The following is a 24,795-nucleotide window of genomic DNA, read 5'->3' as shown; positions in this document are numbered from 1 at the left end:
GCCCAATAAGCTGGAGAAAGTTTTTGGTGGTGACGCCGAATGACAGAGGGATGTAGATGGTACAAAGAGAAAGGGTGAAGCGAGGAAGGAAAACGTGGACTACAACAGCTTTCAGTGAGATGATTTGGCTATGAATGTCATCTCGGATGAGGAGAATGACTCCCTCATGAGACGGAATGCCATCCTTGGGGGAACGTCAAAGTGGACCGGAGAGAAATGCAAGAGGTCACAGAGATTTGTTTCCTGGAGGCAGGAAACAAGTGGATGCAGCAATTCCAAGAGCAGCCATAATTCCTTCCTGTTAGATCTGATGCCACAAATGTTCCTTTGGACGAGATATATGGCAGAGAAAGGGGAGGAGGGAAAAAATGAGGGGTTGTCATCTCAGTGGCTGCTGAATGCCATCCTTTGATGACTCCCTACTACAGGGTGCACAGGCTTCAGGATCCTGCTCCATGAGATTTACAGAGGCATCAGCATTCTCCCTCAGTTGGTCTGCAGATTCCTGGGCAGACAAACAGTTGCTGGTGCACATAGCTGAAACAGATGTTGGCCGGGTGAGCGTATCATGTGCTGACATCGTTGATGAGGATCTCCGAGTTGACAACGGTGAAGACCATTTGCCTTTGTTCGATTTCTTGAAGCCTTTGTGGTTGGCAGATGAAGACTCAGATGTCTGTTGGATGGAGGGACATAAAAAGTCTTTGTGGGAGTATTCCTTTGGTCCTTTCCTGTCTGGCAGTTGTGTAGCAGGTGATTCCACTGCTGGAGGAGAAAGTTTGGTGGCTTGTGGCACAGTTCGATGAGAAGAAGATGGGGATGCTACCATGACACTGGACGATTTTACAACCATGGAGCTGGATTTGAGGTCGTAAGTCTGTGTGGCTATGTCCTTTGTGGAGCTAGGTGTAGCAAGAATGGTACTGTAAGTGCCAGACGGTAAAACACAGGGTTTTCGACTAGCCAACAACCTGTGGGTAACAGGGTAAGGCACTTTTTCCTTCACCTTGATGTCCTGGATGGCCTGCTCATTGAAGTACACAGGACATTCTCGGGATAAGAGTGCACGGTCACCATTGCATTTGATACAGCGGGAAGGAGCCCTCGTGAGCATCCCTACCACAAGTAACACATTTGTCCAGGTTTTGACAGGACATTTGATTGTGGTTGTAACATTGTCACTGGTAGCAGCACATCATGTTTGAAATGTACGGCTGGAGTGTGATGATTTCATAGGCTGCTTTGATCTTTGATGGAAGCACTACTGTATCAAACATGAGCAAAAAGAGAGCGTGTAGGCACTAAGGATGGATCAACCTTTTTCATCATCCAGTGGATTCCTCCCTCGGTCAGACCATTGAGCAACATTCTGTAACTAACAACGCATGAAGAATTCATTGTTTGATGGGCCTCGACAGGTTAGAATGGAGGAATGAAGCTGCAAGCAGTTGTGCCTGAGAATCACAATTAGTCTCCAAAAGCAAAGTGTCATTGCATAATCAGGATTTCACAGGGCCTATAATTGCATCAACACTTTTCTGAAAAATAAATGGAAAGGACTGACCGTCTTCAGTACGTGAAATCACAAGGAACCGAGGTGCAGCAGGGAGAGTCGTTGAATCTGTAGCCTCATTCCATTTACATTTAGTACACATAGACTGAGATGAAGATGACTGGCTCATTGCGAGAAAATCCCCTTTGGTGCCAGTGTCTCCAATCGCGTGCTCCTTCCAACTGGGGGAGCCCCCTCAAAAGAGGGCTCACCTGCCTCTGGTGGTTGTTCACAGCTCAGGTCACACCTCCAAAACTCCTGACAGAGGGACGAATTTGCAATTTGGGAAGGCAATCAACCCTCCCTGGGCCTGGTCTGTACCAGGCGGTACGTGCAAACCCTATCTGTCAACCCGGACTGGGAATTACGCGTTACCAAGTCACCTGTTACATGCGAGACGCATGGGCGGCCTTCAGGAAGAAGGAACAAAGAGGAACCTCAAATGCTTAAGCAGAGAAAGGATAGGAGAAGGAGAATGAAGAAAGGAAGAAAAAGCAGTGGAGGGACTGTTCCAATGTCAGGCTACTGAAAATTCAGAACACATTCCCAAAAATATCCCAGACATGTTCCCCATGGGAGGAGAAAAAGAAAAGCAGGAGGATAGACATGCAGCATGGAAGGGTGAACGCGCTGCAAAGGCTGGGGCTCCGTGGTAGCCAGTCATGAACTGACGTAAGAATGATGATACCCCTGGGGAGCTACTTTGCTTTGGGATTGTTCCAGGAATTATGCACCCACAATGGTATTACCCATCTCATGTCCACTCCATTCCACCTTCAATCGAATTGGGAGGTGGAGCATATGTTGCACACCATTAAGACACAGTTAAAAAGTGCTTAGCAGATTCGTCTGCAGACTCGGTGTGGCCATACCACAGCAGTGATCATCCATGGCTGGTGGCCCAAGCTGCTGCTGCTGCACCTACTCTGCCCTGCAACATGGCAAGAGGTGCATTTGTGTCCTTCTCAATATGCTCCAGGCAACCCTCTCTGGGCTTGCATCTGTGGTCAGCAGGCTGGACAGGTGCCAGCGACGATGAGAGCAACACACGCTAGGTGAATATTCACTATGGATGTCAGTGCGGTGCTGTTCTCCTGCCATCAGAACCAGCTGTGCCCTCAGTGGGACACTGACCCACTGTGAGGGCTCCCACTGGCAGGGAGCCCTCTCATAACTGGCACTACACTCAAGAAGCCTCACATCATGGGGTCATTTGCATTCGATGTGCTGTTGGGTGGTGGCAATGTCAAGGACCTTTAGGCAGTGTGTAACAGCAGCTGGCTGGCTGCTGCCCTTCCACAAGAGCACCAATCAGTCCCTTCCCTGTTGTCACTGCCACCATCTTTCGGCATTGGTGGTGCAGCTTTTGCTGCTCTGCGCAGGGTTGTTCCTTTGCCCAGTTTGCCATCATAGTGGTCACTTCTGACCAAGTGCCCTGCCAGGCTGGAGACAGCAGAGAGTCCAGCCTTGTGATAGCAGTGCCTCTTCAGACACCAACAAGCTAATGGAGGCAAACATCATCACCCAACTACCTGCTGTCATGCCATTGCCTTTGAGTCACCTGGGTGGACCCAATGGTCTCCTCAGACAGACTGAGGTGGCACAGTGTCGAAAATGCGTTTGTGGGTGCGACAGTTTAATGAAGGCAGAACATTGTGTGACAACAAACCGAAACAACCTCGGGCTCGCACAAGCTGGTCTGACGACATGATTGAGAAAGTGGAGAGAATTGTTTTGGAGGATCGCCGAATGACTGTTGAACAGATCGCCTCCAGAGTTGGCATTTCTGTGGGTTCTGTGCACACAATCCTGCATGACGACCTGAAAATGCGAAAAGTGTCATCCAGGTGGTTGCCACGAATGCTGATGGATGACCACATGGCTGCCCGTGTGGCATGTTGCCAAGCAATGTTGATGTGCAACGACAGCATGAATGGGACTTTCTTTTCGTTGGTTGTGACAATGTATGAGACGTGGATGCCATTTTTCAATCCAGAAACAAAGCGCCAGTCAGCTCAATGGAAGCACATAGATTCACCGCCACCAAAAAAAATTCGGGTAGCCCCCAGTGCTGAAAAAATGATGGTGTCAATGTTCTGGGACAGCGAGAGCGTAATCCTTACCCATTGCATTCCAAAGGGCACTACAGTAACAGGTGCATCCTATGAAAATGTTTTGAAGAACAAATTCCTTCCTGCACTGCAACAAAAACGTCTGGGAAGGGCTGCGCATTTGCTGTTTCACCAAGACAACGCACCCGCACATCGAGCTAACGTTACACAACAGTTTCTTCATGATAACAACTTTGAAGTGATTCCTCATGCTCCCTACTCACCTGACCTGGCTCCTAGTGACTTTTGGCTTTTCCAACAATGAAAGACACTCTCCGTGGCCGCACATTCACCAGCCGTGCTGCTATTGCCTCAGCGATTTTCCAGTGGTCAAAACAGACTCCTAAAGAAGCCTTTGCCGCTGCCATGGAATCATGGCGCCAGCGTTGTGAAAAATGTGTACATCTGCAGGGTGATTACGTCGAGAAGTAACGCCAGTTTCATCGATTTCGGGTGAGTAGTTAATTAGAAAAAAAATCGGAGGTCTTAGAACTTGAATGCACCTCGTAAGACAGCTTTGCTTGTTGTCGGATCTTCTATCGCACAATTGGTCCTGGTGGCACGCCACTGTCATGGCCTTGCTCTCTCTTGCTTTAGCCATGCTCAGTGAATGTTTCACTTACCGACTAAGAAAATTTTGTGATGTTGTACGAACATTGCAAGTTATTGGACTCAGGTGGACTGCAATCCTTCTGTTAGCGTTCTCTCATGCCTTTGCGATTCAGCTGCTCTATTCACTATTGTTTGTGTGTTGGTCATTGTCAATAAAGAACTGTAGATACTACACTGACCATTAACAACTGGAACAAGAAAAGCGAGGAAGTTTGTGTGGTACATGAAATACCCTACGCCACACACCATACAGTAGCCTCTAGGGTTCAGATGTAGACACAAATATTTACTGCTCCTTCACCTAGTCATTTTATTTCCTGTAGAGCTATGACATCTAAATTACATGGGAACTGCAGAAACTAAGTTAAGCTGCACATGTTACCCCACACTAAGACCAGTGCACTGCAAGAGTGGTGCCTTGTCAGAAAAGAGTACATATTCCAGGTCTCCCACAGATACAGTTCTGCTGAGGTATGCATAACATGTGCATCACAGTGTGGGAATGAAATGGTGCAGCAACTGGAAAATACTCCAAAGTTGAAATATGCAGGACAATATTATTCTTGTGGGCAAAATGTCTAAATTGCAAACAAATTCACGATGAAGGCAGTACATGGATCAAATGCAATTTCACACCCAGGTATAGTGAAATGGTGCCAATAATATGACCAAGGCCTCACAGACATGAATGGTGCTGATTGGGAAGGGAGGCCACTGACGATAATGTCCACACATTCAAGGAAGTGATTTGCACCAATCACAGAATTTCCGACAATGAGGACAATCATACAGTGGTTCTCCAATGGCTCTGTGACCATGCAGCAGATTTATACTGTCAAAGAATTGAATGACTTATAGAACATTCTGCCCATTATAAAATATAGACTTTCATGGCTGGATATGTCACAATTAAGCAAATATTCTGGGCTGTTACATCATGGTTGGATGGATTTCACATTAAAACCAAATGTTACATCCTCATCTGCAGACGACATTATCAAGGGGTATTGTAGCTTCCTTTAGTCTCAAATTCACACACTGGCTCACAACCCCTGCAGCACAGTTCTGTTCACACCTACTCCTGCGCATTGGTGTGATGTCACATGCTTTGAATACCGGCGTGCAAATGGCTGATGTTGGCTGCTGTCATCCGCTGTTGCTATTGTCCTATGCTGGGAGACTAACACATCTTCGGCACCAGGATCCAGATTTCATTCAACTTCATGCCACCCTCCTTCCTATAGAAATTCCTGGGGTGTTTATCGATCTCTAAGGCCTCTCTGTATAGCCTTTCATGATATGTGGTGGCTTCCTGGCTGCAAAGCATGTTCTTCAGCAGCTGTTCTGTCAATCTATCCTCCTCTACACCTACATCTACATCCATACTCCACAAGCCACCTGATGGTGTGTGGTGGAGGGTACCTTCAGTTCCTCTATTGGTTCTCCCTTCTATTCCAGTCTCGTATTGTATGTGGAAAGAAAGATTGTTGGTATGCCACTGTGTGGGCTCTTATCTCTCTGATTTTATCCTCATGGTCTCTTTGTGAGATATATGTAGGAGGGATCAATATACTGCTCGACACCTTGGTGAAGGTATGTTCTCGAAACTTCAACAAAAGCCCGAATCGAGCTACTGAGTGTCTCTCTTGCAGAGTCTTCCACTGGAGTTTATCTATCATCTCTGTAACGCTTTCGCGATTACTAAATGATCCTGTAACGAAGTGTGCAGCTCTCCATTGAATCTTCTCTATCTGTTCTATCAACCCTATCTGGTACAGATCCCACACTGGTGAGCAGTATTCAAGCAGTGGGCAAACAAGTGTACTGTAACCAAATCCCTTTGTTTTCAGACTGCATTTCCTTAGGATTCTTCCAATGAATCTCAGTCTGGCATCTGCATTACCGACGATTAATTTTATATGGTCATTCCATTTTAAATCACTCCTAATGCATACTCCCAGATAATTTATGGAATTAACTGCTTCCAGTTGCTGACCTGCTGTATTGTAGCTAAATGATAAAAGATCTTTCTTTCTATGTATTCGCAGCACATTACACTTGTCTACATTGAGATTCAATTGCAATTCCCTGCACCATGTGTCAATTCATTTCAAATCCTCCTACATTTCAGTACAATTTTCCATTGTTACAACCTCTCGATATACTACAGCATCATCTGCAAAAAGCCTCCGTGAACTTCCGATGTTATCCACAGGTCATTTATATATATTGTAAATAGCAACGGTCCTACAAAACTCCCCTGTGGCACACAAGAAATCATCCTTACTTCAAAAGACTTCTCTCCATTGAGAATGACATGCAGCATTCTGTTATCTAGGAAACCATGTGCTCTTACTTTGTTCATTAAACTGTATCAAATGCTTGGTGCTCTCACAGTTGTCTTGACAAAATGGAACCTTGTGGCAATCTACAAACCCTCCCAGAAGATCACCTAAAATTTTCCAAGAATGCTTGTGAACTGCTGGAAAAAGCAGGTATTTATAGGATTCTGTGTAGCTGTGAGGAGGTGTATGTAGGTACTACAAAAAGAACAGTCAAAAATGACAAGAAGAGCACAAGAGAAACTGCAGAAGGGGAGATACTGACAGATCAGCTGTCGTGTGCAGCCAGGAGACCACCACATTCGTTTTGATATGACTCATACACTGGCAGTGACAAGTGGATACCCATTAAAGACTATACAGAGAGCCAATACAGATTGTTAAACACCCCAGAAATTTCAGTAGGAAGGAGGAGGGCATAAAACTGAGTGACACCTGGATCCCAGTGCTGAAGATGTGTTCAAGTCTTCCACCATAGGGTGATAGCAACAACAGACAACAGCAACCAACAATGGACAGTTTTGCCCAGACATTAAAGCATTATATCACTTCACTGTGCACGAGCATGCATAAATGGAATTGTACTGAAGTCAGTAGTGAGCCAGGGGGTAAATAGCACTCTCAAACGATCCCCCTAAAAAATGTCCTCACTGGAGGGGGACATAACGGGTTTCAATGTGAAATCCATACAGCCATGGCCTGACAGCTCCGAGTATTATTTTAATTGTGATTCTGACTGTTGTTTACAAAGACGTGGCGACTATATTGAAAAGTAGTGTCACGCATCTGTTTCACTTTTATGCATAGTACAGCATTTAATAAAAGTTACTTGGCCTGCCATAATAAAGTGTAACACTTTTTGAAGTACCCTCATACATTGAAGAGCCAAAGAAACTGGTACACCTGCCTAATATCATGTAGGGCCCCAGCGAGCATGCAGAAGCACCGCAACACAACATGACGTGGACTCGACTAGTATCTGAAGTAGCGCTGGAGGGCACTGACACCATGCATCCTGCAGAGCTGCCCATAAATCCATACAATTACGAGGGGGTGGAGATCTCTTCTGAACAGCACATTGCAAGGCATTCCAGATAAGATCAATAATTTTCTTGTCTGGGGAGTCTGGTGGCCAGTGGAAGTGTTTAAATTCAGAAGAGTGTTCCTGGAGTCACTCTGTAGCAGTTTTGGACATGTGTGGTGTCACATTGTCCTGCTGGAATTGCCCAAGTCCATCGGAATGCACAATGGACATGAATGGATACAGGTGATCAGACAGGATGCTTATGTGCATGTCATCTGCCAGTCGTATCTAAGACGTTTCAGGAGTCCCATATCACTCCATCTGCACACACCTGCCCACACCCTACACCAACTTGAACAGTCCCCTGATGACATGCAGGGTCCATGGATTTATAAGGTTGTCTCCATATCCGTACACATCCATCCACTCAATACAATTTATGACGAGACTCATGTTTCCAGTCATCAACAGCCCAATGTCAGTGACGGGCCAGGTGAGGCATAAAGCTTTGTGTTGTGCAGTCATCCAGGGTACACAAGTGGGCCTTTGGCTCCAAAGGCCCATATTGATGATGTTTTGTTGAATGGTTCACACGCTGACACTTGATGATGGCCTCGCATTGAAATCTGCAACAATTTGCGGAAGGGTTGCACTTCTGTCACGTTGAGTGATTCTCTTCGGTCCTCGTTGGCCCCATTCTTGCAGGATTTCTTTCCAACCACAATGATGTTCGAGATTTGAAGTTTTACCAGATTCTTGATATTTATGGTACACTCTTGAAATAGTCATACAGTAAAATTCCCCCTTCATTGCTACCTCAGAGATGCTGTGTCCCATTCTTTGGTGCTTCAGTGTATATGTGTTAATTTCAGAAACAACAATCACTGTTCCTTGATTTTCTATAAGTAACACATTCCAAGATCCAAATCTAAGTTCCTGTTTTCTTGCTCTCTTGTTACAGAGCATAAATCCATTAAAAGGTTTCTTGCTAGCTTTTTCTGATGGTGATACTTATGCAGTGTGCGGATGTTAGGCCCCACACACAATTTCCAACATGGAGGATGAAGGTCAGATTTACTATAAGTGTGAAGAAATGAACAAGTATGGTATTTAATCAGGGTATTTATTTTCTGAAATTGCATTACTGTTACAAAGATATAAAAGAACAGGCAAAAACCATCTCAGACACTAATGCCTGAATAGCAACTCATACAGTAATTACTTACAAACAAAAACAACTTTTGTGTTCCATAAAATAAAATTTATCTGTTTTCTTCTGGGTTTTGTATTCAGTTGCTACAACTAGAAGCTTTCCAATTATTCATGTGTATTATTTATATGTTCTTTAGATGAGAGGCATGCATTGTAAGTACACTTGCTTCTTAACCTAAGGATACAATAATTCCATTAAAAAGTGAAGGACTAAACTGCTTAGAAACAAATGCTAACTTAAGTACCCAACTCAAGGCTAATGTAGCTGGAATGTGTTCAATGTCTAAGAAAACACACATTTAACAGTAGAAATGTGTGTGTGTGTGTGTGTGCGTGTGTGTGTGAGAGAGAGAGAGAGCATATGTGAATAGACATCGCACTAACTGAAATCCTTAAGAACATGCAATTAAGACAAATTACATCAATCATTTTAAAAGTAAGTAGAATGAACATTAGTTATTTGGTGATAATTTTTGCAGTGCCACATTTTATGCCACACTACACAACCGCACTAAGAGACATGCCACCATTTCTCAGTACCAGGCCTGACATTTTATAATCTCTCAGGAGATGGTTTTTCGCTGGTAATTTAGCATGAAGAACAAGTGTGTAATTCGAACTGTGTCCTCTCTAAAATGTTTATATCTGAACAACATGAAATATTCTGATATTTCACTATCTGTAAATTCTCCATGCTGAATTAAGAAAGAGACTGACTGATGGTTAATGAACATACAAGAATCTGTACAATATATAAAGATTTTATATTACGCTCTTAATGTGAATGAAATGTGAAGTATTCCAGTTTCAAATAATCATTCACCAGCAGCTTTCTAATACAAGAATCAGATGTCTGATCTAACAACAAATTTTAATGCTTTTAGTAAGTCACATCGCCATTTAGGGGTGCAGTCATATAGTCTGGAAATGAAACTTGTAAGTTTGACAAATATATATAAAGGAACTGAGGCAATCATCGTGAAAAAAAACAAATGTTTACACTTCTCAAAAATATTTTAGAGCATATACAAAGCAACAAAGGCTAATGCTCATTTTTTGAGGCATCAGGCGTTCTCCGAAAGGTCTGCTGAATCAGTTTTATTATGTAGGGCACTTTTCAGTTCCATAGCCAATTTGTATCCAAGTTCTGGTCGTCTGTCTCTTCCTTCTACCATGCTCTTAACCTGTAAAACAACAACAGATTTAATATAGCATGAAGAAAATGAAATATGAGAAGAGTAAGAAAGTTGCAAGCATTATTTTTCAGTAAGTCTGTTATTTTTGTAAACATGATTTTTTTTTAATATATGCATGTTTTTTTCTCTATTTCATTCAAAGTAAATAACATCTGTGCTGTGGATAAGTTACTGTATAGCAATTATTGAAAGAGGCACATTACATGTGGTGGTGGTGGTGTTGTCTGGGATCTAAGTATGAATGCTCCTTTTTGCATGACTTTTTAAAAAAGAATTCTGTTTTGGTATAGGATTAAGAGTGGCAAGAAAATTTGAATTTTATAAAACGTGTTCTGTGTAACTGCAGCATTGTGGACAGACCACATTAATCCTTGTGATCTTATCTATCTTGTGATGGTAGTGACTAAGGTCTTGGTGCATATCTACTTCAGATAAAACTGTGAATAAGAATGATAAACACCAGTCAATTGCTATTAGGATCTGGATCTACATCTACATCTACATCTACATCCATACTCCGCAAGCCACCTGATGGTGTGTGGCGGAGGGTACCTTGAGTACCTCTATCGGTTCTCCCTTCTATTCCAGTCTCGTATTGTTCGTGGAAAGAAGGATTGTCGGTATGCCTCTGTGTGGGCTCTAATCTCTCTGATTTTATCCTCATGGTCTCTTCGCAAGATATACGTAGGAGGGAGCAATATACTGCTTGACTCTTCGGTGAAGGTATGTTCTCGAAACTTTGAGAAAAGCCCGTACCGAGCTACTGAGCGTCTCTCCTGCAGAGTCTTCCACTGGAGTTTATCTATCATCTCCGTAACGCTTTCGCGATTACTAAATGATCCTGTAACGAAGCGCGCTGCTCTCCGTTGGATCTTCTCTATATCTTCTATCAACCCTATCTGGTACGGATCCCACACTGCTGAGCAGTATTCATGCAGTGGGCGAACAAGCGTACTGTAACCTACTTCCTTTGTTTTCGGATTGCATTTCCTTAGGATTCTTCCAATGAATCTCAGTCTGGCATCTGCTTTACCGACGATCAACATTATATGAACATTCCATTTTAAATCACTCCTAATGCGTACTCCCAGATAATTTATGGTATTAACTGCTTCCAGTTGCTGACGCGCTATTTGTAGCTAAATGATAAAGGATCTATCTTTCTGTGTATTCGCAGCACATTACACTTGTCTACATTGAGATTCAATTGCCATTCCCTGCACCATGCGTCAATTCGCTGCAGATCCTCCTGCATTTCAGTACAATTTTCCATTGTTACAACTTCTCGATACACCACAGCATCATCTGTAAAAAGCCTCAGTGAACTTCCGATGTCATCCACCAGGTCATTTATGTATATTGTGAATAGCAATGGTCCTATGACACTCCCCTGTTCCAAAAACATGAAAGAAATTACACTGTAACTGCGAACGAATTGCTAGCTGCACATTACAGTGACCTTTTACTAAATTTAAAAATTACCAGGGCACAAAACAACTGTGTAATCAGACCACATGGCCTTACGTTACTTACAAGAATGCAAACTGTATTATAGCAGGTTAACCAGTACAATTTGACTACGAAATTAGGTATGCTAAGGGATCTGAAAATCTACTTGCAGACGCACTGTCTCGGTTGCCTACACAAGGGGACAAAAACAGTACTGAGGAGGAGGAGGAGGAGGAGGAAGACAAAAGGGATTGAAGATGAAAAAGTAATAGGGAGCTTATGTAATAACATTCATAACAACCAGAATTATGGTCATAATTGAAGACTACTGATGAGTTGTGCTGGCACAAGGGATTCTGACAAAGTTGATGAATATGACAAAATACACAAGGGAATTCTACTTCGAAGAACCAGTTTAGACTCATATAACTGAAAACTGTGATGGCCAGAACAGTATGTTGGCAGACTTATTATGGACACATGAAAGTTACGGTGTTCAAAATTGCTTATACAAGTTGCAAGAAAGTATATACTTTTACAATATGGCAAAAAGGGTCAGAAAACAATTTCAACCTGTGACAGATGTCAATTTGTGAAGGTAAGTGTAACAGAACTTGTCATGGATACATGCGGAAAATACTTCCAGAAAACCTTTTTAGGAAAGCCACAAGTGTAGCAGTGGTTCTGAAAATAGAAAAGGATTACTTTATTCACTGAAATTAGAAAAATATAACTTTATGGAGACACTGCACTACTGAAAAGGTATACTGCTGGACAAAATTAGAGCCACTGCAGAGTTTCCGGTACCAAAACCAATGAGCAGCAATGTCTGATAATGGATAACAATTTGTCTCAATATCATGGAAGCCACTGACTTAGAGATCAGGAATAAAAATCATTTTAATATCTGCTTATCATCTACCCAGTAATCTTGCAGGGAGCTGCCTGAGACAAACTGGTAGGTTGTGCAGGACTTAATGCAGTCACAAATACGCATCCTGGAGTGAACACTTATCCAAGTTTGAAGATGAGATGAACAGTTTGCAAGATCCCTTCACAAGCTCTTCACCATAAATGAAATACTATCTGACTAAAAAAGTGGCTAATCTTATGGATGATCTCATTGAAATTCCGAATGTAAACCTATTTCAGCACAAGGAATAGAAGTCATTGTAAGAGAAGTAATGAAGAAATCAGGTGAAACACAAAGAAGGAGACATGATGCTAAGGTTAAAATAACACAGTTAAATGTAGGAGACCTGGTTATGCTCATGAGAGATAGCAGAGTTGAAGAAATTTTTTGACAGTTACATAGACCAATCTGAGATATTTACCCAAAATCTAGAAAGCTGTTTGGATTAAAGACTATTACTGAACTGAAACCACACATTCGGGGTGTTTAAAAAGTTGATGATTACATAAACTTAGGCTGCAATTTTTGCTATTCACCTAAAGGAAAACTTCTCGCTAAAAAATCTTGTCAAATGTTAATTACAGTTACTCTATTGTTTACAAACATCCTTGAATGTAGGTGTAAAGATACATTGTTCCACATTACATCTACAATTGGTGTTCTGTATGGATTTTGTCATATTGAACAGAAAACCTCAGGGGAACATACACACTTTGTACATTTTGTGTCATGGCAAGCACGGAGCTTCAGCTGTTGTGGCACTATCCAAGGAGCCAATATTCGATTTCTGGCTGCGTCAGAGATTTTCTTCACTTGTGGACTGGGTGTTGTGTTCTCTTCATCATCATTTCATCCTCATCAACCAACATGCAAGTCATCGAAGTGGCGTCAAGTAAAAAAGACTTGCATGCACCTTGTAACTGATCCACCCGACATGAGGCCCTAGTCACACACACATTTCGCATTACTATATCCTGTCAGTCTACTGACATTAATTCCTTCTATAAATACTATTCTTTTCTATTAGTTAGTAATTCTTAATTATGTTAATTTATGCTCAGACTTGCACTATTTTATTACAAAACATAAAACCATACATGAAATTACAAAAATTGAGAAAGATACACATTACATCTTTCTACTGAGAGACCCATGTACCGCTGAATAGAATTTTGAATATCCAAATGTTATGAAGCTACTACGATTTTACTGCATTATGAACACTAATGATTTTCTGATCCTTTTAATGCAATAGATATGACATTTATTATTACCTTGAACATTAAATATAAAATCTTTGTCTATACTCTGTGAGATATTAGGAAATGCGATCTGCCATCTGTAACTTGATCTTGATGCTATGTGATTACATGCTCTTGGCTCTGCTGTATAAAAATACATACATTACGTTCACTTTGAAATATTTATGAACTACACTGACTGAATATTACTGTTGTATGTGAGGGACTGTAGAAAGTACAGTTAATGAGATTTACAGTTTTTACTTGAACCTGTTATTACTTGTATTTTCAATATTTTCTCCATGTGCTGATATGATATGTCAGTGTATTTAGTTACATGGTATATGCTTTATTTTGTGTAGGCCTTTTTATATTATCTCATCAATTGGTATACTTCTATTCACACTGTCTGTGGGACAGCTTGTATTTTCTCTTTATCTCAATCAAAACACTGATCATAGATATAGGGTAAAATAATTAACATCATTAGCTTTACAAAATGTCTTGAGATGTCAATTATTCATGCATAACTATCTTCTTACGATACTTGTGTCACCTTACAAATCTTTTGGTTTGTCACTGTTATTTATTTATTTATTTTGTACTGTCGCCGGTCTTTTGAAACACACCTGGGTCTTGGTTTATCTTATGTTACTTGTGTCACCATACAAATCCTTTGATTTGTCACTGTTATTTATTTATTTTGTACTGTCGCCAGTCCTTTGACATGTACCTGGGTCTTGATTTAATATATTATGGTGTGTACTTTAAAATAATATTTATGTTAACTTACTAGACGGAAGTAAGGACGTCAGAAACTTACTAATGTAATGAATGAAAAACTTTATGGGGAAAGAACAAAAGTTTTGTTAAAACTAGTGAGACAATTGTCATGATAATGTTCTTTAAGAAGTGTTACATTGATAGTTGGAAAAAAACTGTAAAATTAGGGGGAAAATGTTCTTTCAAGTCAGACCACATAGCGTGACAAATGGAAATCATCAAATGAAGTAAACTACAAATGTTCTTGTCATGATCTCATTACAGCAGAGATGAATATTTAAGTTGCAACATTTATGATACTCTAATGGATGGTTACGTAGTGAATATTAATGTGGTAATTTCATGATGTTCTCAGGTAATTGTAAGAAGTGAGGAATATAATGGAGCATATGGATTTTTTTATGAATTATTATGTGATAGAGTTTAGAGCTCTATTATAATGATGAGGATGTTTAAACTTAAAATGTTATATGGATGAATATTGTGTGATAATGATGAGGACAGATGTTGCAATGAATTGCACTGTATTCATTAAATTACGTGGAATGTAATTACAGAGAAGTAATGGCAATATTGTAACCAGGTAAAGGTCTCTTCATTGATGAGAGAAAATGTAGTAGGCTGACTGTACTTCTGATGGTACTATAAGGGAAAAGAATTGTACTGCGTAGGTGAGTGTGTTTACATCGTCCATCCAAGACTCAGGCCTCAGCAGTGAGTTTACATTTTACGGCATGTGGTTGCAGCTGTAGCGGTTATAAAGTTAAGTACTGTCAAAGTTATTTGTGCACTGTATTCAAATATTAAATTTAGTAGTTTTCAATCATTTATCCAAATATTAACATTTTGTTTACATTTCGCAGAGTGCAGCTGTAGATGTAGCGGTTCGTTCTGACAAAGTTGTTTGTGCACTGGTATACAGTTATTAAATTTAGTAATTTTCAACAGTGTCTCGTGGTGTTTGTGGCGAAATAATGGTTTAATAAACTTTTGGAAATGTTCACCCATTGTGTTTTTTAGAGTTGTCTGTGCGATGAAGTTGTTTAGCAAATTACGTGCGGTAGTTTTCAGCTGATGTTTCTTGTTGTTTGTACTGAAACATTTCAGTAAGGTTTTTATTCACTGTTTTCATTTCATTGAGTGTTCCAGTGGCAGCTTGAATTTTTGGTTTTAGGTAAGAAATTGTATGATGTTTTTGTGGTATTGGTATAAGTTGTGGTTTGGTAGTATTAATAAAAGTTGTTGCTTTCTTAGTATAGAGAGAATTTCGAGGCCACAATTTTTAGTTCTTTAAATAGTTTTACTGTTGTAATTGAACTCAGGTAATGTAGACATTTAGATTTTTCAGTAACTGTTAAAACTTTACCATGAGTGAGAAGTAGGTTTGTGAGTAGTGGGTTACATTGTGGGATCTGTTAAAAAAATTTCACTGGGTGTCGGGGGGGGGGGGGGGGGGGGGGGGATGCAGTGGGAAAGCCAGTGGGCATTCTAGCGAGATTCTCTCCTGGGAATGCAGAATCTGTAACAGAAATAAGTTGATAGAGGAGCAGAAGTGTAAGTTCTGTGCCCTTCAATTCAGTTACAAGACACAACGGAGGAACTAGATAGGTTGAGGAGGATGAAAGGTGCTGAGGAATGTGAACTGGCACCTGGTGAGGAGGAGATGTTCAGACATTTGTACTTTGCATATATGCAATGGATTTGGATAGAGGTCCAACTGTCAGTGTTGAGTGGAGAGGAGCCTCTTGTAACTGTAGGTGTGGGAAACACGCAGTAGTCCTCAGCAGTCAGGAAACCTAAGTTAGTTGCAAATTCTAACAGAAAAAAGAAGGTTCTCTTGCTAGGTAGTTCGCACAGTAGAGGTGAGGGCCAGCAGTTGCAGGAAATGTTGGGGAGTGAGTACCAGGTCACCAGCATTGTGAAGCTTCGTGCAGGGTTGAGTTATGTAGGAATTTTATGAAAGAGGATCAGGTAGTGACTGTGGATGGAGCAGGGAATAATCTTGATAGGGTAAGGGAATACGATGTAGGTGGTGATCTGGTAAAGATAGCTATTCAAACTGGTGACACAAATGTGCATTTCGGGCAACTGTTTCAGTGTCATGATCAGCCTCATCTTAATGCTGCTGTTACTTGTGTTAACATGTGGCTGAAGAAGGTACTGATGGTGGAGGGCATGGCTCACATTGCAGTGGTACCAGTTGAGTCTATCGATAGATTGGGTTTTACTAGGCATGGCTTGCACCTCAATGGGTATGTGAAGGGGAGGCTGGCAAAGCTTACAGGTGACAGTGTAGTAGGTGGTGGTGGTGGTGGTGGTGGTGGTGGTGGTGGTGGTGAGATCACTCATGGAAAATTTGATGTAGTAGTTGGTGTTAGAGCTGCATCTTTTTTAGATAAGTATACCTGCTTAAAGGAAGTCCCTCTGATGAAGGAATCACCTTTATAGGAGGTCAGGTCTCCAAGTAGAGAAGGAATTAGCATATTTCATCAAAATGTAAGAGGTATTAGAGATAAAGTTAGTGAACTGCTTATAGATGTTGACTCTGACATTATTGGTACATAAGAGCACCACTTAAATAATTTGAAAATTCAGAGGCTTCCTTTATCAAGATACAGATTAGCTGGCTGTTTTTCAAGAAGTTCTTTGTGGAGTGTGGGAGTGGCCACATACATAAAAAACAGTATCCCATTTGAGTTTGTAGACATATCATGGCACTGCACTGAACAGATATTTGAATGTTGTGCAGGGGCAGTTGAATTTAATGAATCTAAACTTCTAACTGTTGTTGTTTATAGGTCCCCTAACTCTGACTTCAGAGCATTTCTGCTCAAGCTAGAGAAGGTTCTTGGTTCACTTTATGGGAAGTAACAAAAATTAGTTATATGGGGTGACTTCAATATTAATTTTGTATATGACTGTGCAAGAAGAAGGATGCTGGTAGCTCTCCGAAACTCATATGTATTTTTTCCAACCAGGGTGCAGGGAACAGTAGCACAGCCATAGACAATATTTTTTTTCATTCTTCATTACTAGATGGCCATTCTGTTAGTAAAAGGGTGAATGGCCTTTCAGACCATGATGCACAAATTTTAACACTAAAAGGCTTTTGTACTCAAACAAACATTACATATAATTACGAACTTCATAGCAAAGCTAATCCAATGGCAATAGAGAATTTTTTAAACCTCATTAAGGAACAAGAATGGCAGGATGTTTATAGTGTCAATAACATAGATGACAAATCTAATGCTTTCCTTAACACATTTCTCATGTCTTTGAGAGTTGTTTTCCATTAGAACTTTCTAAACAGGGTACCAGCAGTAAAAGACAGCCTGGGTGGTTGACTAGTGAGATAAGGATATCATGTAGAACAAAGCAGGAATTATATCAAAATGTTAGAAGTAATCACAATGAAGCTACAGTAGCGTATTGCAAACAGTATTGTATGATGATTAAAAATGTTATTAGGAAGGCAAAGAGTAAGTGATATACAAACAGAATAGATAATTCACAGATTAAAATTAAAACTATATGGTCAGTTGTGAAGGAAGTGCGTGGTCAGCAGCACAAGGTCAACGATATAAAGTCAGTTGGTAGTAAATAAATTTCTGTTACTCATAAGTCAGATATATGTACAGTATTTAACAATAATTTTCTGAACATTGCTGGTGAATTAAACAAAAACTTAGTTTCTACAGGGAATCATATAACCCTCTTGGAAAATGCCTTTCTGAGATTGATGTCTGAAATACTCTTCTGTGATACTGACAAGGGGGAGATTGAGTCAATAATTAAATCACTGAAAACTAAGGACTCTTGTGGATATTATGGAGTGCCTACCAGAATACCAAAGTACTGTGCTGCACATGATAGCCCTGTACTAAGCTATATTTGTAATTTTTCCTTTATGAATGGTAAGTTTCCTTAACGATTAAAGTATTCAGTATTAAAGCTGCTTTATAATGAGGGAGAAAGAGATAACGTAGAAAATTTAGGACCTACTTCTATGCTATCATTATTTGCTGAAGTTACTGGAAAGGCTGTGTATAAGGATACTTGATCATTTTGTATCACATAATTTGCTATCAAATGTACATGTTGGCTTTAGAAGTGGTTTAATAACTTCAAATGCTATATTCGCTTTTCTCTGTCGGTACTGGATGGATGAAACAACAGGTTTCGAACGCTAGGCATATTTGATTGCGTCGATCACAAAATATTCCTCCAGAAGTGTTAAATCTTCAAATTTAACACATATTTCGAACAACACAACAACACATATAAGTCACTGAGTAAGTTGACCTGTGTACAAATCGGCATTCGATTAAATACTGAGTCTCAGTCTAGCGGCCGCTGCTCGGCTGGCCGCTTAGGTGGCGCAGCTGCTGCATGGCTGGCAGACAGCGCCACACGTAGAGGACGTGCGTAATTGCGCGGCGGCACTTTGAATAATCGGCGAGTCACAACACTTTTCCCCCCTTTGAAATTGTTGCACTGGTCTTGATGGAGGTGTCCTGGAGATGGCTAACGTCCATAGGCGTTGTCTGACTCGCCGTAAAGTCTCGAGGAGGAGGCTTCCCGTACGGACGGAAGTGTCCCCGATGATAACGGGTCGAGATGACAGGAGACGTAGGGGTCGAATCTGCTGGGGGCCCATGCACCAATCTGCCCGTTGCGGCAAGTCCAGTTGATATGACAGGAGACATGGGCGATGTGTCGGCGTCCGTTGGAGGAGGAGGCGAGTAGATTTGCTCTGACAGAGGATGGTCCTCCGGTTCCTGCATGGGCACGTCTCCTGGTGGCGTCTGTTCTGGTGCTGGCATCGCGATGACGGTGAGAGGGCTGCGTTGTGAGTATTGAGAGATGCCAAGATCCCGAGCATCAGGTGGAGCCAAAGTTGGTGTGGCGGCATTCGGAACAGGTGTTGCTGGCACCCGAGGCCGAAGCTGGTCCAAATGACGCACTGCAACACCTGTGTCCATCTGGATTTCATACAGGCGTCTGCCACGGTGTCTTAAGATGCGGCCCGGGCTCCATTTTGGCCGCCTGCCATATCCCCGTACCCAGACGAGGTCATCGGCGGTGAACCGGCAAAGTGAAGGCACCCGCGGCCGTGAGGTGGGAGGCCGCAGAACATGAAGTAGCGTGCGGGGCTGTCGGCCATGTAAGAGCTCAGCCGAGCTGTGATCGCCCATGGGGGCGAAACGGTAAGACGCCAGGAACTGGAGAAGCGCATCATCAGCAGCAGAAGAAGTCAGAAGTTTCCGCATTTGAGCCTTAAATGTGCGGACCAGTCGTTCAGCCTCACCGTTGGATTGTGGATGGAACGGCGGGGCCGTGACATGCGTAACGCCATGATGAGCACAAAAATCCGCAAAGTCGGAAGAGGCAAATTGCGGACCATTATCAGTAACAAGAGTAGAGGGGAGGCCTTCCAAAGAAAAAATGCGGGCGAGAGCACTGGTGGTTGCCGCGGTGGTAGGTGACGTGCAACGGACAATGAAAGGAAAGTTAGAGTAGGCGTCAATTACGAGGAGCCAATAAGTACCTAAAAAGGGTCCCGCAAAGTCAGCATGAATGTGCTCCCAGGGCTTCTCAGGCGAAGGCCACGGTGACAAAGATGACTTCGGGGTAGCGGCCTGTGATGCACAAGGGCCGCAGGCAGTGACCATGTGTGCTATTTCAGAGTCGATGCCAGGCCAGTACACATGACGACGCGCCAGAGATTTTGTGCGAGACACACCCCAGTGCCCCTGGTGAAGGAGGCGCAAGACCGAAGCACGCAAAGACGCAGTTACCACAACATGCGGAGAAGCATTGTCAGTGGAGAGGAGGATAACACCATCCCTAGCCGTAGGGCGGTAGCGCAAAGTGTAGTAGTTCTGCAACGGATCAGAAGTCTTAGCGGATGGGCGATCTGGCCAACCCTTCTGAATACAGCGTAAAACCCGGAAGAGGGCAGGGTCAGAACCCGTAGCAGCCGCCAGCCTGTCCCCAGAGATGGGGAACCCGTCCACAACCCGCTGCTCGGCAACATCCAGGTGGAAACACAAAAGTTCGTCCTTATCAAATGCCTGATCAGGACCCATGGGAAGGCGAGACAAAGCATCGGCATTCGCATGTTGAGCCGTCGGCCGGAAATGAATCTCATAATTGAAACGGGACAAGTAAAGAGCCCAACGCTGGAGGTGGTGTGCAGACTTGTCGGGAAGTGACGTTGATGGATGAGAAACAAGGAAACAAGTGGTTTATGATCCGTAACAAGATGAAATTTTGAACCATAGAGATAAACACCAAACTTATGAAGAGCATAAATGATGGCCAAAGGTTCTTTCTCAATTTGAGAATACTTCTGTTGGGCATCCGTGAGCGTTTTGGAGGCATAAGCGATGGGTTGTTCCGAACCGTCAGAAAAACGGTGCGCAAGGACTGCACCGACCCCATATTGAGAGGCGTCTGTGGCAAGAACAAGATGTTGGCCAGGTCGATAAGTAGCCAGGCACGGGACCTGTTTCAGCATAGTCTTTAATTTCCAGAAAGCCGCGTCACATGACGCGGACCAGTGAAAAGGCACGTTTTTATGCAACAGGCGATGCAACGGCTGAGCCACCGACGCCGCAGACGGTAAAAACATGTGATAGTATGCTATTTTCCCCAAGAAGGCCTGCAGTTCCTTAACAGATATAGGGCGAGGAAGGGCATCGATCGCAGCAACAGTGTGTTGAAGCGGACGAATATCATCCCGAGAGAGTTGAAACCCCAAGTACGTGATAGATACCTGAAAAAATTGTGATTTCTGAAGATTACACTTAAGACCGGCAGTCTGTAAGACATTAAAAAGTGTGCAGAGATTTTGAAGATGTTCTTCAGTGGTGGAGCCAGTGACAACAATGTCGTCCATGTAATTGATACACCCCGGGACAGGGAGCAATAATTGTTCCAAGAATCGCTGAAAGAGAGCAGGGGCGCTAGCAACCCCAAGTGGCAAGCATTGGTATTGATAGAGGCCGAAAGGCGTGTTAAGGACCAGAAACTGCCGGGAAGCAGCGTCGAGAGGAAGTTGATGATAAGCTTCCGACAGGTCAATTTTAGAAAAATACTGTCCTCCAGCGAGTTTAGTGAACAGTTCTTCAGGACGGGGCATAGGGTAAGTGTCGATGAGGCATTGAGCATTTACAGTGGCTTTGAAATCGCCACAGAGACGAATATCACCATTGGGCTTAGCAACTACAACGACAGGAGAGGACCACTCACTGGAAGTGACAGGAAGCAAGACCCCTGAAGCAGTGAGACGATCCAACTCCTGTTTTACCCAATCACGAAGGGCCACAGGAATGGGCCGAGCCCGAAAAAACTTAGGCTGAGCAGTGGGTTTGAGCGTGATAGAGCTTCAGGTGCAACCACAATGGAGGGGTATCTGTTGAGAGGCCAGACAAACATGTGGTTCCTGAAGAGGGGCAGCAGCCTTTTCAGTAGTTGCAGGGGCAACAGTCTGGATGATTGACTGATCTGGCCTTGTAACATTAACCAAAACGGCCTTGCTGTGCTGGTACTGCGAACGGCTGAAAGCAAGGGGAAACTACAGCCGTAATTTTTACCGAGGACATGCAGCTCTACTGTATGATTAAATGATGATGGCATCCTCTTGGGTAAAATATTCCAGAGGTAAAATAGTCCCCCATTCGGATCTCCGGGCGGGGACTACTCAGGAGGACGTCATTATCAGGAGAAAGAAAACTGGCATTCTACGGATCGGAGCGTGGAATGTCAGATCACTTAATCGGGCAGGTAGGTTAGAAAATTTAAAAAGGGAGATGGATAGGTTAAAGTTAGATATAGTGGGAATTAGTGAAGTTCGGTGGCAGGAGGAACAAGACTTTTGGTCAGGTGATTACAGGGTTATAAATACAAAATCAAATAGGGGTAATGCAGGAGTAGGTTTAATAATGAATAAAAAAATAGGAGTGCGGGTTAGCTACTACAAACAGCATAGTGAATGCATTATTGTGGCCAAGATAGACACAAAGCCCATGCCTACTACAGTAGTACAAGTTTATATGCCAACTAGCTCTGCAGATGATGAAGAAATAGATGAAATGTATGACAAGATAAAAGAAATTATTCAGGTAGTGAAGGGAGCCGAAAATTTAATAGTGATGGGTGACTGGAATTCGTCAGTAGGAAAAGGGAGAGAAGGAAACATAGTAGGTGAATATGGATTGGGGGGAAGGAATGAAAGAGGAAGCCACCTTGTAGAATTTTGCACAGAGCTTAACTTAATCATAGCTAACACTTGGTTCAAGAATCATGAAAGGAGGCTGTATACATGGAAGAAGCCTGGAGATACTGACAGGTTTCAGATAGATTATATAATGGTAAGACAGAGATTTAGGAACCAGGTTTTAAATTGTAAAACATTTCCTGGGGCAGATGTAGATTCTGACCACAATCTATTGGTTATGAACTGCAGATTGAAACTGAAGAAACTGCAAAAAGGTGGGAATTTAAGGAGATGGGACCTGGATAAACTGAAAGAACCAGAGGTTGTAGCGAGTTTCAGGGAGAGCATTAGGGAACAATTGACAGAAATGGGGGAAAGAAATACAGTAGAAGAAGAATGGGTAGCTCTGAGGGATGAAGTGGTGAAGGCAGCAGACGATCAAGTAGGTAAAAAGACGCGGGCTAATAGAAATCCTTGGGTAACAGAAGAAATATTGAATTTAATTGATGAAAGGAGAAAATATAAAAATGCAGTAAATGAAGCAGGCAAAAAGGAATATAAACGTCTCAAAAATGAGATTGACAGGAAGTGCAAAATGGCTAAGCAGGGATGGCTAGAGGACAAATGTAAGGATGTAGAGGCTTGTCTCACTAGGGGTAAGATACATACTGCCTACAGGAAAATTAAAGAGACCTTTGGAGAGAAGAGAACCACTTGTATGAATATCAAGAGTTCAGATGGCAACACAGTTCTAAGCAAAGAAGGGAAAGCAGAAAGGTGGAAGGAGTATATAGAGGGTTTATACAAGGGCGATGTACTTGAGGACAATATTATGGAAATGGAAGAGGATGTAGATGAAGATGAAATGGGAGGTAAGATACTGCGTGAAGAGTTTGACAGAGCACTGAAAGACCTGAGTCAAAACAAGGCCCCGGGAGTAGACAACATTCCATTAGAACTACTGATGGCCTCAGGAGAGCCAGTCATGACAAAACTCTACCATCTGGTGAGCACGATGTATGAGACAGGCGAAATACCCTCAGACTTTAAGAAGAATATAATAATTCCAATCCCAAAGAAAGCAGGTGTTGACAGATGTGAAAGTTACCGAACTATCAGTTTAATAAGTCACAGCTGCAAAATACTAACGCGAATTCTTTACAGACGAATGGAAAAACTGGTAGAAGCCGACCTCGGGGAAGATCAGTTTGGATTCCGTAGAAATGTCGGAACACGTGAGGCAATACTGACCTTACGACTTATCTTGGAAGAAAGATTAAGAAAAGGCAAACCTACGTTTCTAGCATTTGTAGACTTAGAGAAAGCTTTTGACAATGTTGACTAGAATACTCTCTTTCAAATTCTGAAGGTGGCAGGGGTAAAATACAGGGAGCGAAAGGCTATTTACAATTTGTACAGAAACCAGATGGCAGTTATAAGAGTCGAGGGGCATGAAAGGGAAGCAGTGGTTGGGAAAGGAGTGAGACAGGGTTGTAGCCTCTCCCCGATGTTATTCAATCTGTATATTGAGCAAGCAGTAAAGGAAACAAAAGAAAAATTCGGAGTAGGTATTAAAATTCATGGAGAAGAAGTAAAAACTTTGAGGTTCGCCGATGACATTGTAATTCTGTCAGAGACAGCAAAGGACTTGGAAGAGCAGTTGAACGGAATGGACAGTGTCTTGAAAGGAGGATATAAGATGAACATCAACAAAAGCAAAACGAGGATAATGGAATGTAGTCAAATTAAGTCGGGTGATGCTGAGGGAATTAGATTAGGAAATGAGACACTTAAAGTAGTAAAGGAGTTTTGCTATTTAGGGAGTAAAATAACCGATGATGGTCGAAGTAGAGAGGATATAAAATGTAGACTGGCAATGGCAAGGAATGCGTTTCTCAAGAAGAGAAATTTGTTAACATCGAATATAGATTTAGGTGTCAGGAAGTCGTTTCTGAAAGTATTTGTATGGAGTGTAGCCACGTATGGAAGTGAGACATGGACAATAACTAGTTTGGACAAGAAGAGAATAGAAGCTTTCAAAATGTGGTGCTACAGAAGAATGCTGAAGATAAGGTAACTAATGAGGAGGTATTGAATAGGATTGGGGAGAAGAGAAGTTTGTGGCACAACTTGACT

General features: G+C 42.2%; 1 protein-coding gene across 2 annotated transcripts in view; it reads right to left on the bottom strand.

Moving 5' to 3' along the window:
* Positions 1-8,745: 8,745 nt before the first annotated feature.
* The window catches only part of LOC126184600 (nicotinamidase), a 313,135-nt gene continuing 297,085 nt past the window's right edge, over positions 8,746-24,795 (bottom strand). For both annotated transcript variants that reach the window (XM_049927043.1, XM_049927044.1), the window contains exon 10: positions 8,746-10,037. In XM_049927043.1, coding sequence (XP_049783000.1) covers positions 9,918-10,037 — 120 coding nt within the window. In that variant the 3' untranslated portion in view covers positions 8,746-9,917. The remainder of the gene's footprint in view (positions 10,038-24,795) is intronic.

The sequence above is a fragment of the Schistocerca cancellata genome, chromosome 4 (genome assembly GCF_023864275.1).
Source record: "Schistocerca cancellata isolate TAMUIC-IGC-003103 chromosome 4, iqSchCanc2.1, whole genome shotgun sequence".
NCBI classification, from domain to species: domain Eukaryota; kingdom Metazoa; phylum Arthropoda; class Insecta; order Orthoptera; family Acrididae; genus Schistocerca; species Schistocerca cancellata.
The sequence above is the reverse complement of the archived record's forward strand: the minus strand, read 5'-3'. Positions and strand labels throughout refer to the sequence as shown.